The 18,085-nt window shown below is 41.6% G+C and overlaps 1 protein-coding gene across 7 annotated transcripts in view; it reads right to left on the minus strand.

Moving 5' to 3' along the window:
• DMD (dystrophin) overlaps positions 1–18,085 on the minus strand; it is a 2,416,993-nt gene that overhangs the window by 282,167 nt on the left and 2,116,741 nt on the right. For all 7 annotated transcript variants that reach the window (XM_075852742.1, XM_075852740.1, XM_075852736.1 and 4 more), the window contains one exon: positions 10,255–10,315. In XM_075852742.1, coding sequence (XP_075708857.1) covers positions 10,255–10,315 — 61 coding nt within the window. The remainder of the gene's footprint in view (positions 1–10,254; positions 10,316–18,085) is intronic.

The following is an 18,085-nucleotide window of genomic DNA, read 5'->3' on the forward strand; positions in this document are numbered from 1 at the left end:
TTGTTTCCATATACTTTAATGACATTATTAAAAACATACACATGAGGGAATACAATTTAATTAACAACAGTTTGATAAGAAAAGAAGGATGTTTGATTCTTTAGAAAACTCAACAGAAATTTCCTAGAAATGCATGAAGTTTCTAATGCATCACAATTTAATGTACATTATGGTAAACTGGGTCTAGTCGGTTCTGCTTATAGCACATTCAGATTTTCAGAATGAGAGATAATTGTATTTAGTTGTTTGTATAAAATTACAGGGAATACGTGACAAGGGTAGGCTATGTTCACATATGCGTTGAGGTTTCTTTTTATAATAGAAAACATGACACAGTGCTGGGTCTGTCGTACAATGGTTACCAGCAGCGCCTGATGGACCGTTTGACTTATAATGGGTTCAATAGGGTTCTGTCGTGGTGTCTGTAGTTTTGATGGAAAGAATAGCGCCGCTTGCAAGGTTTACCTAGAACATTTAACCATGAGCCATTATGTGAGCAATGGTTAAATAGTTACTGTACTTTCCAAAAACGCTTGATGTGTCAAAGACATATCAGAAGTTTTAATTGGTGAGCGTCTGGGTGCTGAGACCCCCACCGTTGCTGAAACGAAGGTGGGGAAGCGCTCAGCTGAGCGCCCTGCACCTTTGACTTTGATCTGCGCTCCTTATCAGGCTGAAGATGGCTCCTACAGACGTTCTATGTGAGCCGTCTTTAGACAAAGCAAGGGAACTCAGCTGAGTTTTTCTGTACGTATTTTTTCAGCTACGGTAGGGTCTCAGGACCTGGACGTCCACCAATCAAAACATCTGATATGTCTCTATGACATACTTAACGTTTTTGCAAAGTATAGTTACTCTTTAAGATAGTTGCTAACTAACCATAATAGTGACAATACTACTTGACTGAATGTTTACTTGCTGTAAACTGTTTTTCCCGCGCAGTGAGGAAAAAAAAGGATAATAACTGTATACCACGAACCTCTCACTACTAAACCTTGCACAAGTATAGTACTGTAAATTGTGAAAAAAAATCTGTTGCAATTCCGCCACGTCTGAGCGTAAAATAAGCATTTCCAAGTAGACTAAAACATTACTTGAAATTTAGTCTCCAAATTGCAAAAAATTCTTAGTTATATTTCTTTCCTGAAAAGCTAGATGACACCATAATGTTAAGTTAGCTGAACATGATTTGGCTGAATGCCGCAGTCAGCTCGGCGCAGACTAGACTGGGGAGTCTAAGGGATTCTCTAGTTTTCACTAATTAGCCTCTGTACGGAGATGGGTACTTTGCTTCAGGGAATCCTCAGGTCACTGTCCTGAGAACAGTTGCCGACTGGCGGCGGCCAGGTGAAGCAAACACAAGAACGGAGGGTAGAACTACAAGTTCCAGACATGGTATCCAAGAGGCAATGCAGGAACGTAGCCAAGATACCCAGGGGTCAGTAACAGGTTCCAGACAGACAAACCAGAGGATTAGGCAGAAGTGTGATCAGAAACAAAGCCAGGATCAAAACCAAGTAGAGATCAGCTGAACTGAGTGCTCTGATTACCCAGAATGCAAAGCATTCCGATTGGCCAGGTGCTCATGGACTCTGATTGGCTGGTAGGACATGTTTTCTGAATAGCCAGACCAGTGTGAGTACTGATTATTCAAATGTCCATGCGACTTGCGCACGTAAAGTCAGATATCCCTACCAGCCCCGCCACGACACTCACAGCGACTGATAGAGGATGACAGCACTGGCGGGAATGTTGCACTTAAATGTCAGAAATCTGAAAGGCAAATCCACAAAATAATGCAGTGAAATTTTCCATTCCAGAATGACTGCATTACTATGCAAAGTTGCCTTTCCTAAGTCTGAGAAAGCAACTACAGCTCCTACAGAAGTTGTCATATAACAAGTGTGTTAATTTGTAATGTAGTAACACATCCTCCTGCCCGTGGATCTGCATCACTAAGACGACTTGCCATTCAACCAGGATGGGCGTTGTAATAGCACCCGTATTGGTTGTTACCCAACCAAAGCAGATCTGGTGGAAAAAAAAACGCAGATTTTTCACTTCAACTTGACAAACGAGGAAGCGCACCCAATGACCCTTGTAAATATTAACTCCAGCAATTACAAAAGCATAAATTATTGCATAAATTCTTGCATGAGCTGTCATTTCTCTATGGGAAGTAGAGTTTTAAACAATACTAGAAGACACTTAGTATACTGTAGTCCAGTGACAAATGTAATAATGCTGATTTGTATCCGTATTGCAGAAACAGATGATACCAGTAGGGTTTCCACATGCAGAATTCATTAGGCACAGTTACTGAATCTTTAATTAATTGACTTGCTTTTTAGCATACCGGGGTATAATTCATTTTACTTGTAAATCCTCCATAAATGTCCAAAACAGTAACTATGCACTTTGCTTGACAGCATAGAGATATAAGAAGTGGTATGAATGAAAATAGATGGTATTTTACTGATAATTTGCCTGGCTCCTATGCACAGGAGCACTATTAGCACAGTTCAATATGTCACTGTATTCCAGGTCATTAGAAATATATAAAATCAGATACTGCTTCCTTTGAGGCAAAGACTATTCATTGTAATAATTATATACCCATTACAAACAATACACATTTATTATCATAGCAGAGCTAAAATCCGTGCATTTACTTAGTAACTAATGTAAGGCATAGAAAGTGAGTTCAATAGTTTGTACTGCCAGTCCCTGGGCTTAGCAAAGCACTCCTTTTAATGGGCTTGAAATGACAGTAAATTAGTACAATATTTTAGTCTGCTAAAAAGATTAATATATGCATAACATTTTGTTCCGCTTTTTATTTAATGTCACCCTTAAACTCACTGGATGGACTATCTCTCAGGATGGACTATCTCACAGGATGGACTGTCTCACAGGATGGACTGTCTCACAGGATGGACTATCTCACAGGATGGACTGTGTCACAGGATGGACTATCTCACAGGATGGACTGTCTCACAGGATGGACTGTCTCAATGGATGGATGGGTTTAGAAGCATTACTTAAGGAAAAGCCCAGAGCTTCCTAAAAAGCTTGCAATTTTAATAAACTCAATTGTCTATTAAAAGGTACATTAGCTTGATACAATGCTTAACTTATTTGATTACTATAATAATAATTAAACAAAATAATAATAATAATAATTTTATGTGTCCATCAGAGTACAGTAAAGTAGTATTGTACCCAACAATTGTACTACTGATATTTTAATAGAGCAGACAAGTTTCTCTTACTATCCTTGGTGCCACCTCCTGGAACTGGACCACTTGAATTAAAGTCTACTCTTCTGTATCAGCCTTGTTACATATTTGTCAATGTTTCCCCATTTCTTGAGAACTAAAATGTTGTCTCTGTTCTTAAGTTTTGAGTCTTAAACTGGAAAGACCTGGCCAGATAAAGTAGTTAAAAGTTGGTTGAATCTGCTAATTTTGGCAGGATAGATTGAGGATATAACTGGTATTGGGCCATCTCGACATCCCCCCCAACAGCAGATGTCAAAGGAAAGAAAGATCGGGTCTGTTGAACTTTGACTTTCTCCATCATTTATTCTCACAGGAGATATTGCCTTCTACCTTATTATCTATTGAAATAAACTTGCACGAATAGTCGAGCAGTGTGCCTGTTTATATTGGAGTTAGGAGAAATAACTTTTCCATGTACAGCTTTAGGAGCTTTGAAGAATTTAAAACAAAAAGTTTGGAAACTACATGTTAAACGGCTGAATTAGATGATTAGAAAATGCTTAAGTGGTTGTCCAATCAGGACTGTAAGAGCGGCTCCCGCTCTAGGAGAACCGGCCCGGCGCATCCCTGCATTATATGGATGGCTATTCATTTGAATGGTAGGCATATAATGATATTTCCCCTGCAGCGGACAATGTGTGACAAAATGCTTCCCCGCCAATAACATCTCTTCACCGAGGATCAGAGTTGCGGGACTCTCAGTGGTTAGCTGATCACCTTCTTTTTAAAAAGAGGTTGTTTTTATGAGACAACCGCTTTAAAACATTATATTGGCTCATAAGCAATCCAGTTATTATATCTTACTGCTGAATTGCAATTTATGTATTAGTGTAAAGGATCTGCCAGGCACAGCTTCGGGGTTAACTCCCATAATTAATCAGTCAGCACCTGAATCTACATCCCTGAGACTGACTCCAGCTTCCACCACTCAGGCTGGCAGGCTTAGGAGTGGGAGAGCCTATCGCAACCTGGCCAGACTCAGCTAGCTCCCGCCCTCGGTCTATTTAAGCCTGCCCTTCCTGTCCCTCGGTGCTTGTGATTCTTTTCATGTGGTTTCCTGGCCCAGCAACAGCTCCTTCTATTTTGATCCTGCTCCATACAGACCCTGGCTTACTGACTACTCTTCTGCTCTTCGTTTGGTACCTCGCACACTCCTGGCTTGACTCGGCTCGTTCACCACTCTGGTTGCTCACGGTGTTGCCGTGGGCAACTGCCCCTTTCCCTTGCTTGTATTCCCTTGTATGTTTGTCGTGTTTGTCGTGCACTTACTGAGCGCAGGGACCGCCGCCCAGTTGTACCCCGTCGCCTAGTGCAGGTCGTTGCAAGTAGGCAGGGACAGAGTGGCGAGTAGACTAGGGCTCACTTGTCCGTTTCCCTACCCCCCGTCATTACATAATCACAAGCCCATACCTAGTCTACCCTGGTCCCTGACACCACTATAGACCCCCGTGAGACCCTGGCTCAGCAAATGCAGGGTCTCTCCCTACAGGTCCAGGCCCTGGCTCAGAGGGTCAACCAGCCTGATGCTACCTTGGTAGTTCCCCTCACCTCACCTCTTGAACCCCACCTCAAGTTGCCCGACCGGTTCTCAGGGGACCGGAGGGCTTTTCTCTCCTTTCGGGAGAGTTGTAGGCTTTACTTTCGTTTAAAGCCCCATTCCTCAGGTTCTGAGAGCCAGCGGGTGGGTATAATTATGTCCCGGCTCCAGGAAGGGCCCCAAGAGTGGGCCTTCTCCTTGGCTCCTGACGCCCCTGAACTTTCCTCCATTGATTGTTTCTTTTCTGCTCTCGGACTTATTTATGACGAGACTGACAGGACTGCCTTTGCCGAGAGTCAGTTGGTGACCTTACGTCAGGGTAAGAGACCTGTTGAGGAGTATTGTTCTGACTTTAGGAAGTGTTGCGTAGCTTCTCGGTGGAATGACCCTGCCTTAAGGTGGCAGTTTAGGTTGGGTCTGTCGAATGCCCTGAAAGACCTGCTAGTTAGCTATCCCTCTTCTGACTCCCTAGACCAGGTTATGGCTTTAGCGGTACGACTTGACCGACGTCTCAGGGAACGACAACGTGAACGTTTATGTGTTTTCTCCTCCGACTCCCCCATGATGCCTCCTGAAGTTCCGTTGCTTCGTTCCTCCCCAAAAGACTCAGAGATACCTATGCAACTCGGGGCCTCCGTGTCCCCCCAACAACGTAGAGAATTCCGCAGGAAGAATGGTCTCTGCTTCTACTGTGGGGATGACAAGCATCAAGTGAACAACTGTCCTAAGCGTAAGAATGCAGCCAGAGAACTTCCGCGCCTAAGTGATCATCGGGGAGGTCACTTGGGCGCACAGGTATTTCCCGTAAATAGGAAACGTACTAAGATCTTGCTTCCCTTTCAGGTCTCTTTTGGTGGTAGGTCTGCTACCGGCAGTGCCTTCGTGGATTCAGGGTCCTCTACTAATATCATGTCTGTGGAATTTGCTATGTCTCTTGCTATGCCTCTGATTGATTTGCCTAAACCTGTCCCGGTAGTGGGTATCGACTCCACTCCTCTTGCTAATGGTTATTTTACACAGGATACCGCTGTTTTTGAACTCCTTGTTGGCTCCATGCATTTGGAGCAGTGCTCTGTACTGTTGATGCAGGGATTATCGTACGATTTGGTTCTAGGCCTTCCCTGGTTGCAGTTGCATAATCCCACGTTTGACTGGAATACTGGGGAGCTAACCAAATGAGGTAATGAATGTTTTAAGTCATGTTTTTCTGTTAATTCTATTTCTCCCCCTGAGGAGGCGAACACGCTACCCGAGTTTGTTCAGGACTTCGCTGATGTTTTCTCTAAGGAGGCCTCCGAAGTGTTACCTCCTCATAGAGAATACGATTGCGCTATCGAATTGGTACCAGGAGCTAAGCTTCCTAAGGGTAGGATATTTAATCTTTCTTGTCCCGAACGTGAAGCCATGAGTGAGTATATCCAGGAATGCCTGGCCAAGGGTTACATTCGTCCCTCTACTTCTCCGGTAGGTGCTGGCTTCTTCTTCGTAGGGAAGAAGGATGGTGGTCTTAGGCCATGCATTGACTACCGTAGCCTGAATAAGGTCATGGTAAGGAACCAGTATCCCCTTCCTTTGATTCCTGATCTCTTCAATCAGGTTCAGGGGGCCCAATGGTTCTCTAAGTTGGATCTACGGGGAGCGTATAACCTTATCCACATCAAAGAGGGGAATGAGTGGAAGACTGAGTTTAACACGCCCGAAGACCATTTCTAATACCTCGTCATGCCCTTTGGGTTGTGTAATGCCCCTGCGGTCTTCCAGAATTTCATAAATGAGATTTTGAGAAATTACCTGGGGATATTTCTTGTAGTGTACCTTGATGACATACTGGTGTTTTCCAAGGACTGGTCCTCCCACATTGAGCATGTCAGGAAGGTGCTCCAGGTCCTTCGGGAAAACAAACTTTTTGCCAAAAACGAAAAATGTGTGTTTGGGGTACAGGAAATACCATTTTTGGGTCAAATCCTCACTCCTCATGAATTCTGCATGGACCCCGCCAAGGTTCAGACTGTGGCGGAATGGGTCCAACCTGCCTCCCTGAAGGCGTTACAGTGTTTTTTGGGGTTCGCTAATTATTACAGGAGATTTATTGCTAACTTCTCGGTCATCGCTAAGCCTCTTACGGACCTCACTCGCAAAGGAGTTGATCTCCTCCACTGGCCTCCTGAGGCTGTCCAGGCTTTTGAGGTCCTTAAGAGGTGCTTTATCTCGGCCCCGGTGCTGGTTCAGCCCAACCAAATGGAGCCATTTATCGTGGAAGTTGACGCAACTGAGGTGGGAGTGGGGGCTGTCTTGTCCCAGGGTACCAGGTCCCTCACCCATCTCCGCCCCTGTGCCTACTTCTCCAGGAAGTTTTCGCCAACTGAGAGTAACTATGATATTGGCAACCGCGAACTCTTAGCCATTAAATGGGCATTTGAAGAGTGGCGCCACTTCCTGGAGGGGGCTAGGCACCAGGTAACGGTCCTTACCGACCACAAGAATCTGGTTTTCCTAGAATCTGCCTGGAGGCTAAACCCGAGATAAGCTCGATGGGCGTTATTTTTTACCAGATTCAATTTTTTGGTTACCTATAGGGCTGGGTCTAAAAATATTAAGGCTGATGCACTGTCGCGTAGCTTCATGGCCAGCCCTCCTTCGGAGGAAGATCCTGCTTGTATTTTGCCTCCAGGTATAATCATTTCCTCGATCGATTCTGATTTAGTCTCTGAAATTGCTGCTGATCAAGGTTCAGCTCCCGGGAAACTTCCTGAGAACAAGCTGTTTGTTCCCCTGCAATTCCGGCTAAGGGTACTTAGGGAAAATCATGACTCCGCACTATCTGGTCATCCAGGCATCCTAGGTACCAAACACCTCATTACTAGAAACTATTGGTGGCCTGGGTTGCCTAAAGACGTTAAGGCCTACGTCGCCGCTTGTGAGGTTTGTGCTAGGTCCAAGACTCCCAGGTCCCGACCAGCGGGCTTACTGCGTTCGTTGCCCATTCCCCAGAGACCTTGGACACATATCTCCATGGATTTTATCACCGATTTGCCTCCATCCCAAGGCAAGTCGGTGGTGTGCGTGGTAGTAGACCGCTTCAGTAAGATGTGCCACTTTGTGCCCCTCAAGAAACTACCCAACGCCAAGACGTTGGCTACCTTGTTTGTCAAACACATCCTGCGTCTCCATGGGGTCCCTGTCAATATTGTTTCGGACAGAGGGGTACAATTTGTTTCATTACTTTGGAGAGCCTTCTGTATGAAGTTGGAGATTGATCTGTCCTTCTCCTCTGCCTTCCATCCTGAAACCAATGGCCAAACTGAGAGGACTAATCAATCTCTAGAACAATATTTAAGGTGTTTTGTCTCTGACTGTCAATATGATTGGGTCTCATTCATTCCCCTCGCCGAATTTTCCCTTAATAACCGGGTCAGTAACTCGTCAGGGGTCTCCCCCTTTTTCTGTAATTTTGGGTTTAATCCACGGTTCTCCTCCGTTTCACCTGGTAGTTCCAACAATCCCGAGGTAGAGGTCGTTCATCGGGAACTGTGCACAGTCTGGGCCCAGGTTCAGAAGAACCTAGAGGTGTCCCAGAGCGTACAAAAAACTCAGGCTGATAGAAAACGTTCTGCTAACCCCCTGTTTATGGTCGGGGATCTGGTGTGGTTGTCATCTAGGAACTTGCGTCTCAAGGTTCCGTCCAAGAAGTTTGCTCCCCGGTTTATTGGGCCATATAAGGTCATTGAGGTCCTCAATCCTGTCTCCTTCCGGCTGGAGTTACCCCCGTCTTTTCGTATACACGACGTGTTTCATGCCTCCCTACTTAAACGCTGCTCCCCGTCCTTGGCTCCCTCGAGGAGACCTCCTGTTCCCGTCCTCACCCCTGAGGGGGTGGAATTTGAGGTGGCCAAGATTGTGGACAGCAAGATGGTCCAAGGCTCCCTCCAGTACCTGGTCCATTGGAGAGGATACGGGCCCGAGGAGAGGACTTGGGTACCCGCCCGGGATGTTCACGCTGGGGTATTGGTCAGGAGGTTCCACCTGCGTTTCCCCAGTAAGCCAGGTCCACTTAGAAAGGGTCCGGTGGCCCCTCATAAAAGGGGGGGTACTGTAAAGGATCTGCCAGGCACAGCTTCGGGGTTAACTCCCATAATTAATCAGTCAGCACCTGAATCTACATCCCTGAGACTGACTCCAGCTTCCACCACTCAGGCTGGCAGGCTTAGGAGTGGGAGAGCCTATCGCAACCTGGCCAGACTCAGCTAGCTCCCGCCCTCGGTCTATTTAAGCCTGCCCTTCCTGTCCCTCGGTGCTTGTGATTCTTTTTGTGTGGTTTCCTGGCCCAGCTACAGCTCCTTCTATTTTGATCCTGCTCCATACAGACCCTGGCTTACTGACTACTCTTCTGCTCTTCGTTTGGTACCTCGCACACTCCTGGCTTGACTCGGCTCGTTCACCACTCTGGTTGCTCAAGGTGTTGCCGTGGGCAACTGCCCCTTTCCCTTGCTTGTATTCCCTTGTATGTTTGTTGTGTTTGTCGTGCACTTACTGAGCGCAGGGACCGCCGCCCAGTTGTACCCCGTCGCCTAGGGCGGGTCGTTGCAAGTAGGCAGGGACAGAGTGGCGGGTAGACTAGGGCTCACTTGTCCGTTTCCCTACCCCCCGTCATTACAATTAGTCTGAATATATGTCAAAGCAACAAGAAATGACAACCATATTGTTTCTGTACTAGGGTTAAATAAATGTGCAATCATGTTTTTCTAGTACCTATTACGTTAGGTTCATAATGTATCACAAGGGGATGTATTGCCTTATAATTTGAATGCCCCATCGAACCAAAATTTATAGGAAAGAAGGTTTTTTTCTATCCTGTCAGATAGTGGCTTACTTACATATATATGATCTGGAAAGGTAACTCACATTTTATACTGCCGACTAAGGAGTCATTGTTGCTCCGATCTAATCACTTTTGGTGCTTGAAACATGAAGGCCAATGCCAGCTCGAGTTGTTTTATCATCAAGTTTTAAATAACATGACCTCTAGAGAACGGCAATAGCAATTAGGTTGCATAATTTTGTACAAGGAAAAGAAAATCTTTAGACCAGCAATCTAAGGCCAGGGCTGCGTTAACTGTGATGACCGCACTTAATGAAGACATCTGCCCAAGGGAGAACAAGGTTACTAACTCATTTTATATAGGTCACCAAGCAAATATCACATGATTTAGAGCCTTGTAAGGAACGCTACACTGATGCAGTATGCTCTCAGACTACAGCGTCTTTTTAGGTCATTACATAGCATTAAAAAAAAATGTTAGTTACAGTTCAGCTTGTGTCACAAAAACCAAAGTTTCCAAGATGAAATTGAAGAACAATCTAAAGAAGCATTCTCAAAAATGTCCATATTACACATTAGACTATATTCGTTTATTACATAGGGAATTTGGCACTTACTTTATGTAGTACGGCACTTTATTTGGTGAGATAGCCCTCTCCCATGGACCCTGGACTGAAGCTGAAAAAGAAAGTTGAAGACTTGAGATCAAGATGAAAGCAAAATACAAAGTCTATAATTCACGTCCGCAGCTGTACACTTGACCGGGCTCACATGGGTCTATTTGCCCGATAGTCCTTGAGGACAGCAAGAATTAACCTACAGAACAGTGGTGAAATATCCGCGCTAGTCTGAGGGAAGATAAATTTAGTCAAGTACAGTGATTAAACACATGCTTCCTGCACAAGAAAACTTAACTGAGAGATGAAAGTCTGAACAGGAGCTATAGCTCTCACTGCTGCTCTTCCTTGTCTTTTCTGCTGTTTTTTGTTTCATGATTTATTTTTCCAATTTCCTAACATAACAGGGCCTGCTTTGTAGGCATTGAGTGACTGTGAAAACTCACCTGGATATGATTCCCCATGGAGAGTGGTTATATAAAACAACACAGCAGTTCATGCATATGCTTATGTGTAATTGTTAATATTCAAAGTCCTGGGTCATATAAATGCTGCATATGTGTTTTTTTTTGCATATGAAAATATAATTTATTTTAGTTAATGTATCATGTGAGTCTAAGATCCAAATTCATCTTACTGTTAAAACAAATTACAATTACTGCTGTTCTACGTACTAGATTTATTCTACATACTAAATGAAACAGATATGCTACTCACTAAATGAAATCCTCAGGATCTATTCCCATTATCTATACTTCATAATATCCTATTTATTGACAATGAGCCTTGGCAATGCTAAAAAGAGCATCACAACTAAGTGCTATAATTATGCTGGGGGGTTATAGTACATCAATATCTGTATACATGCATATCACAATATATGTTCCATAATTAAATGAACATTGGAAAAAAAATAGAAATATACCTAGTGCAGGGCTTTTGGCGCTTGGGCATGTGGCGCTAAGGATTTTCTTTAGTTCGTCGGTAAAGCATAGTTAGGGTAGATTATCGGGGTATGTGCCCCAGGTGCTGGGTGTAGGGAGGGACACCAAGGGCCCAAGCAGTAAGTTTTAATAATAAAGTTTTTAGAATAACAGGGATACATAGTATAGCAAACTCAGTTTGAATGGTGGGAACACCAGGGATGGCACCATGCAGATGCGGTGCCAGGTCACAGCAGGTTGATTATCGGGCATTTATGACTGCAACATACAGGGAATTGCATGCATTTTTTTATGGGAGGTTTACTCAAAATAATTAAAAAGGGAGTGGAGTATCAAACTACAGAACTTGGTAAAGAGCGGGGGAGGGACTGGCCTGGCACAAAGAGAAGCAGGAGAGGGAGTGGCTTGGAACAAATAAGAACAAGGGGAGGAGTTTTAGTGCAGTTACTAGTGTGTAAAATAGTTACCTAAACCCCCAGAGAAATTATGTTTTCATAATTCAATCAACAAATTTGTGATTAATTGAGAAATTCATTTCAATTGAAAAAAATAAATATAATATTAAGGTTTATCTTTTTAATTTATTGAAGTAAGGTTGGAAATGTAATAACAATGTAGTAACTGGGAAACTTGAACATAAAGTAAACTAACACATTTCTTTCTTACAGTAGGTGCACAAACAGGGAAATGATAGAATCAATCAAGTGGATTAAGGAGAGGCCAAAAATACCCTCAGAAATACAAGAAATTCACTGTTAGCTGAAGGATTCAGAAATCTGTTTGATTTGCAGCTTGTATTGTATCTATAAATGTGATCCATATTGCATTGTTGTTTGTGCTTTTGGCAGCTCTAGTGATTGCAACAAAAGTAAAAGTTCTGTTCTACCTGGCGGAAATCTTGTTCAACCTTTCAGATAGAACTAAATGCAAAAAATCCATCATAAACATAATACTGATTTTTACCCAAAGTTGTGACGTTAGAAACAAAAGAGTGAAGGGTATTTATTGTAATCCACAGTAGGGAGATATATTAATTTATAATGAAGAAAAGAACCATAACTAATATCATGCATAGTTTATTAGTATAATTTGATATAAAGAATTAAGATATAATTTCAGTGATACAGGAATTTGTGAGCATTTACTTCTAGAATGTTTGTGTTTTATATTCCACCTAATGTAGAAACTGCAGATTTTTGTTCTCTCTGTATATAATTTTATAATTACACCTTTTCCATTTTCTACCACATTTTCACTGTACAAAAAACATATATGCCATCTAGGTCTAGAAAAACATTTTAAGATTTCGAAAAGTACAACAGCAATGACAAAATAATTACACTCACACAGCATTGCTATGTTATTGCCAAATATATTTCACAGGTTCCATTGTATTCTTATTTTTGCCCACTTTTATCCATTCTGCACACAATTATTTTTCTAATTTGGTACTGTACCTACTCTATTAATCTTACTTGAAATAAAAGTGGAAACGTTACATTCTTTGGAAACCTAAGTTGCAGTCCCTAGCAAATTTGGTAGACTGACTTATGGGAGACAAAAAAAAACATACTTCTGTTATAATATGTTATAATAAAGCATGAGGTTTATACAACTCACAAAATAATGAGACTTCAGACATCATGATCATAAGTTATTTTTACAGCACATCTCTATAGGCAAAGTACAACCTTTTGTAACAATTGAACTCTTCTTGCTGATTAAAATGAAGATCTTTATATTTTCTAAGATACAGGCTTCAAATAATATTACCATGTTAACTAAACATTGCTACCTGCAGTACTATATTTCACTACTATTGGCCAGATTTTGTTCTATATTTATCAGTGAAGCAGTGGCCGATATAATATAGAGGTACACTAGGTAACCATGTATGTGGAGAACTGAATATGACATCTATAAGTGTTTATTGAACATCTCCTTTAGAAACCAGTATTAATGTAGATTTGGCCCTGCCGCCTTGCTGTTTGTCTTCTGGAAAGGCTTTCTACTATAATTTAGATCATGGCTGTGGGGATTTGCACCGTACAGCCACATGCTTTCAGTTGGCCATTGATTTTTATTGGTAAAGTTTGGGTTACAGTAACTGTTCATTCGAAATGCCTTCAATGTGGTTGAGGTCAGGGCACATCTTGCACGGAGGCGCTGTCATGCTCAAATAGAAAAAGAACAACATCAAACTGGAAGCATACTGTTCTCTAGAATGTCAACTAATGATTTCCCTTTATTCAGGCAATGAAAAGCAGTCCAGATTATTATTCCTCCTTTACCTCTAAACTTTACAGGTGACATTACCCATTAAGGCAGGAGTTTGGTATCTGCCAGAATGGTGTCAGACCGGTAGATGGTTGAGTGTAATTCATCCCTCTAGAGAATACATTTTCATTGCTGGATAGTCCAATAAGGGAGGGCTTTACTCCTTTCCAGCTGACCCTTGGCATTGTGCATTGTTATCTCAGACTGGTGTATGCCTGAATGACATTAGAGACCCAATTCATGAACATTGCTGTTTGGAACTTGGTAGTAAATTCTGCAAATAAAAAGAGACATTCTACATATGTCAGCCCTTTTCTGTCCTGTTTTAGGATCATGTCGGTCCTAGTGTTTTGTGGCTGAGGGGATTGTTTTTTCCAGACATTTAGACTTTTTAATAATAACACATACAGTTGACAGTTGCTATATACCAGTTACATATTAGTGTGGCTTAAATTTCTCTGATAAAGTCTCCCTTATAATAAGTCTCTAAGCTGGGGCTAAGGCCTCATGCACACGACCGTAGTGTTTTTCTGGTCCGCAAATTCCAGGACCGCGTTCCGTGAAATGTCCTCCACAGTTCATCTGTATGTAATCCGCAGTTCATCCGTATGTAATCCGCAAAATGCGGATAAAAAAAAAAAATCCTAGGTAAAACAGGATGACGACAGAACTCATTCCCGGTCGTCGCCTAGCAACACTTCCGCAAATCCGCAAACTGCGGTTGACACACGGAGGTGTACCGGCATTTTCCACGGGCCCATTGACTTCTTTGGGCATGTCCGCATCGAATTTGCGGGCCGTAATAAGACATGTCCTGAGTTTGTGCGGCACGGATTTGCGGACATGCTGGGACCCGTGAAAACATGGATAGTGTGTATTGGTCCATAGAAATGAATGGGTCCGCAATTCTCCCGTGGATTTTCGGGGGAATTGCGGACGCAAAAACACTTTCGTGTGCATGGGGCCTAAGACTGAAGAAAGGGGGATATCACTGTTTATTTAAAATACTTACATCTTTTCCTGAAATCTATGTATGTATCCTGTCCATTAGGGCAGCATTTATGTAAAATATTCCTCAAGAGATCGCATTTATGTAAAATATTCCTCAAGAGATCAATGCTCATTGTAGCCAACTGTAACCAGTAGAACACTTAATTTGTTATATCGTAAAAAATATTACAAACTTGATTCAAGCAAACATTGTAGGTCCAGTGGTTAGCACTGTACCCTTGCAGGACTGGAGTCCTAAGTTTCAATTAGACTTAGGCTGAATTCAGCTGACCGTAGTATACGTCCGTGTGATGGCCGTTAAAACAACGTCCGTCACACAGATGCATGTATTTCAATGGGGCCATTCACACGGCTGTTGTTTCAACGGACTGTGTGAAGGGTCCGTTGAAAAATAGAACATGTCCTATTTTCTTCCGTTGTCACGGATCCCTCGATAGACTCAAGTCTATGGGGATCCGTTAAAACGGGACCCGCACAGGTGCAACTCAGACATGAAAAACGGCTGTTTTTCACGTCTGAGTTTGCACTCGTTCGTGTGAATGTGGCCTTAGGGCCGCATCTGCGTGGAGTTTGGATGTTCTTCCTGTGTTTGTGTGGATTTCCTCCAGATACTCCACCGTCCTCCCAAACTCCAAAAACATACAAATTGGTTAAGTGTCTTTTTATGAAATTGGCGTGCATTTGTGTAGAGATAGAAAAAGACTGAGAAACGTTACTGATTTTTTTTAAGGAAATAAGCAAAAGTTTTGCACATGTTGGGACATTCAGTATGTTCTGATCTTAAAAATACATACGTTTTGTGTGTAATATTAAAAAGTATTGGTAGATAGCAAATCCCTGTATGTTTACATATTTAGCATTGTAGTTTGATTTTGTTTCAGAAAAGTTACTCACTCTATAGTCCCTTATGGTTTCAATTTCTCTAAATTTCTAGGTTTGCAAAGTTTTTTTACTTGGATCTAGCTAGAACACTGAGGAGTGAATCCACAGGGACTGTACAAGGGTGAAATCAGGTATGCCAACAATGTCGTACGGATTTAATGGAGACATTGATTTATTGCTTCCTCCTCGAGATGGCCTATATTATGGATGAAAGAGAAATTTGTCATCTGTTGGACTGTCATTGTCCTGAAGATGTGATAATAAACTTCACTTGTTTCTATCCAAACAAGTTGATTGACTGTTTGTCTGGGATCTAAATAAGCAGAGTGGACAGTCCATGTAAGGAGCAAACTTGTGATTTATCAAGAGGTTTATTAAACTAGACAACACACTGTTGAGTTTATATCTTAGGTTTTCAGGTAAGACCCTTATTAATATTTGTCCCATAGATTGCAGCAACAAAGATTGAAACAACTTGTATTCACACGTTCTTAGTTCATAGCACCTGTTATAGTTACTGTATTAGTATCTATGACATAAGTAAGGCTCTGTTTAGATCTGCTCCGACGTCTCCGGTCACAGATTTTGTCAGATTTGACAGAAAGAATAGCGCTTCATGCATCACTATTCTTCCCGTCAAAATGACAGACACCCTGATGAAACGCAATGGACCCCAAAAAAAGTCAATGGGATTAGTCTGGTGCCGGCGATATTCCGTAATAAGCATAAACCATTATGCAGATGTGAACAGATGTGAACTCACAAAATAATGATACTCTTCAGACATCATGATCATAAATCATTTTTACAGCACATCTCGAAACTATCACGAAAAATAGCTGCAGCAAAAACTGGGTTGTTTTTGAGAGAGGGCAGCTATGCCTAATGTAAGTGTATACATCGCTACAAGTGGCATTCACATTTGCTGATCACGCCGCAATAGGTAACACAATAGATAAAGATTAAAGATCAATGATAGTTTTATCGATGACTTTCTCCTTCATTTCTCCTACACTGGCCAAATATCATTACGATCACTTGGAATGGAGCAATCATGACCATAATTGGTTAGTGTAAATGGAGCTTTACAAACTACAGTGGCTAAACAGCCCATACAATGCTAAAGGATAATAGGGCTAATGAGACTTCTGGTATTACATATACAACATGCACAAAATATCAACAAAAAATTTATAAGGGCAACATATTTCAAGGAAGGGTATGGAATAAGCATATAAGTGTAACTCCAGATGTGGCGGATTCTACTATGAATGTGCGGCAATGTGTAAAATCTGTTGCATTTCTGTGATAGAATAGGCATGTTGCGAATTTGAAAATCCCTGATTTCCCTGTGATTTTTTCCGCTACATGTGGATGGGGTTTTAAAAACGATCTGCATTCTGAAAGTTCATAACTTTTAGATTTTCCGTCACATTTAAAGGAGCTTTTTTTGCGGGACCATTTGTATTTCTCAATGCCACTATTTTGGGGTGCATATAATGTATTGTATAACTTTTATACAATTTTTTTGAGGGGGTGTAAAGAAAGCTATGACTAAGCTATGACTAAGGAACCTAGCGGTCTGAAACGCGTAAGTGTGGTCCCGGGATTTTTGTTTTAATTTTTTTGTTTCAAAATGACCGAATAAACCATACATTTTTTATACCGAGTGCTGGATACACCTTTCATTGTTCACTTCTATTGTAAAGAAACTTCGTCCATTGTTATTTGGGAATTTATTTTTACAGCATTATACATTAGGCATAAATTACATAATACCTTTATTCTGTGGGTCATTATGATTACGATTATATAAAATTTATGTTTTTCTACTTTTGAGCATAAAGACATTTTTTATTTTTTTTTACAAAATAATTAGTTTTAGTGTTGCTGCATTCAAAGAGCTATAACATTTTATATTTCCCCTTTAGACTTCATGAGGGTTTGTTTATTTGCGGGATGACTTTGGTACCATTTTGGATACATATGACATTTTAATCATTTTGTTATTCCATTTATTGGGAAGCATTATTTATTGGGAGGACACAAGACAACAATTTTGGCATTGTTTTTTAGTTCTTCCAATGGTGTCCACCATGTGGTATAAAGAATATGTTCATTTTATAGTGTGGTTGGCTACGAATGCAGTGATCCCAATTATATATAGGTTTTTATAGAGGCAAAAATAATTTTTTATTTACTTGGAATCTTTTTTCTATTTCTAAACTTTTGTTTTTTTTTAGTCCCACTATAAGATTTGAAAATGCGATCCTCTGATCGCTTCTATAATACACTGCAATACTTCTGTATTGCATCATATTATGCCTGTCATTGTTACACTGGCAGGCGGCCTATTAGGGTCTGCCTCTTGCAGGGCCTAACAGGCTTATATGCATGGCAGAACCATTGTTATGCCCCCAGCTGCCATTCAATCCATTGGCAATCCATTCCCACAATTGCGTTGTAGGTGTGCCGATGGGGTAATAGAGGGAGTCACATCTGACCACGGCATCTAAGTGATTAAATGGTCGGGATCAGAGTTCTCTAATATCCTGGTGTTTAAATCAGGGTGTCGGCAAGAGATGGTGTGGGCACAGCTCCTTACATCAGTTCATGGGAACTGCATAGTTTCACAATGTAATTGTATGTTACGAAAATAAGGAATGATACTTTTGTAAGCATTTCATTATTGTTTTTTTTTTTGTTTCAATAGACAA

This window comes from Rhinoderma darwinii, chromosome 2 (assembly GCF_050947455.1).
Source record: "Rhinoderma darwinii isolate aRhiDar2 chromosome 2, aRhiDar2.hap1, whole genome shotgun sequence".
In the NCBI taxonomy this organism is placed as follows: Eukaryota; Metazoa; Chordata; class Amphibia; order Anura; family Rhinodermatidae; genus Rhinoderma; species Rhinoderma darwinii.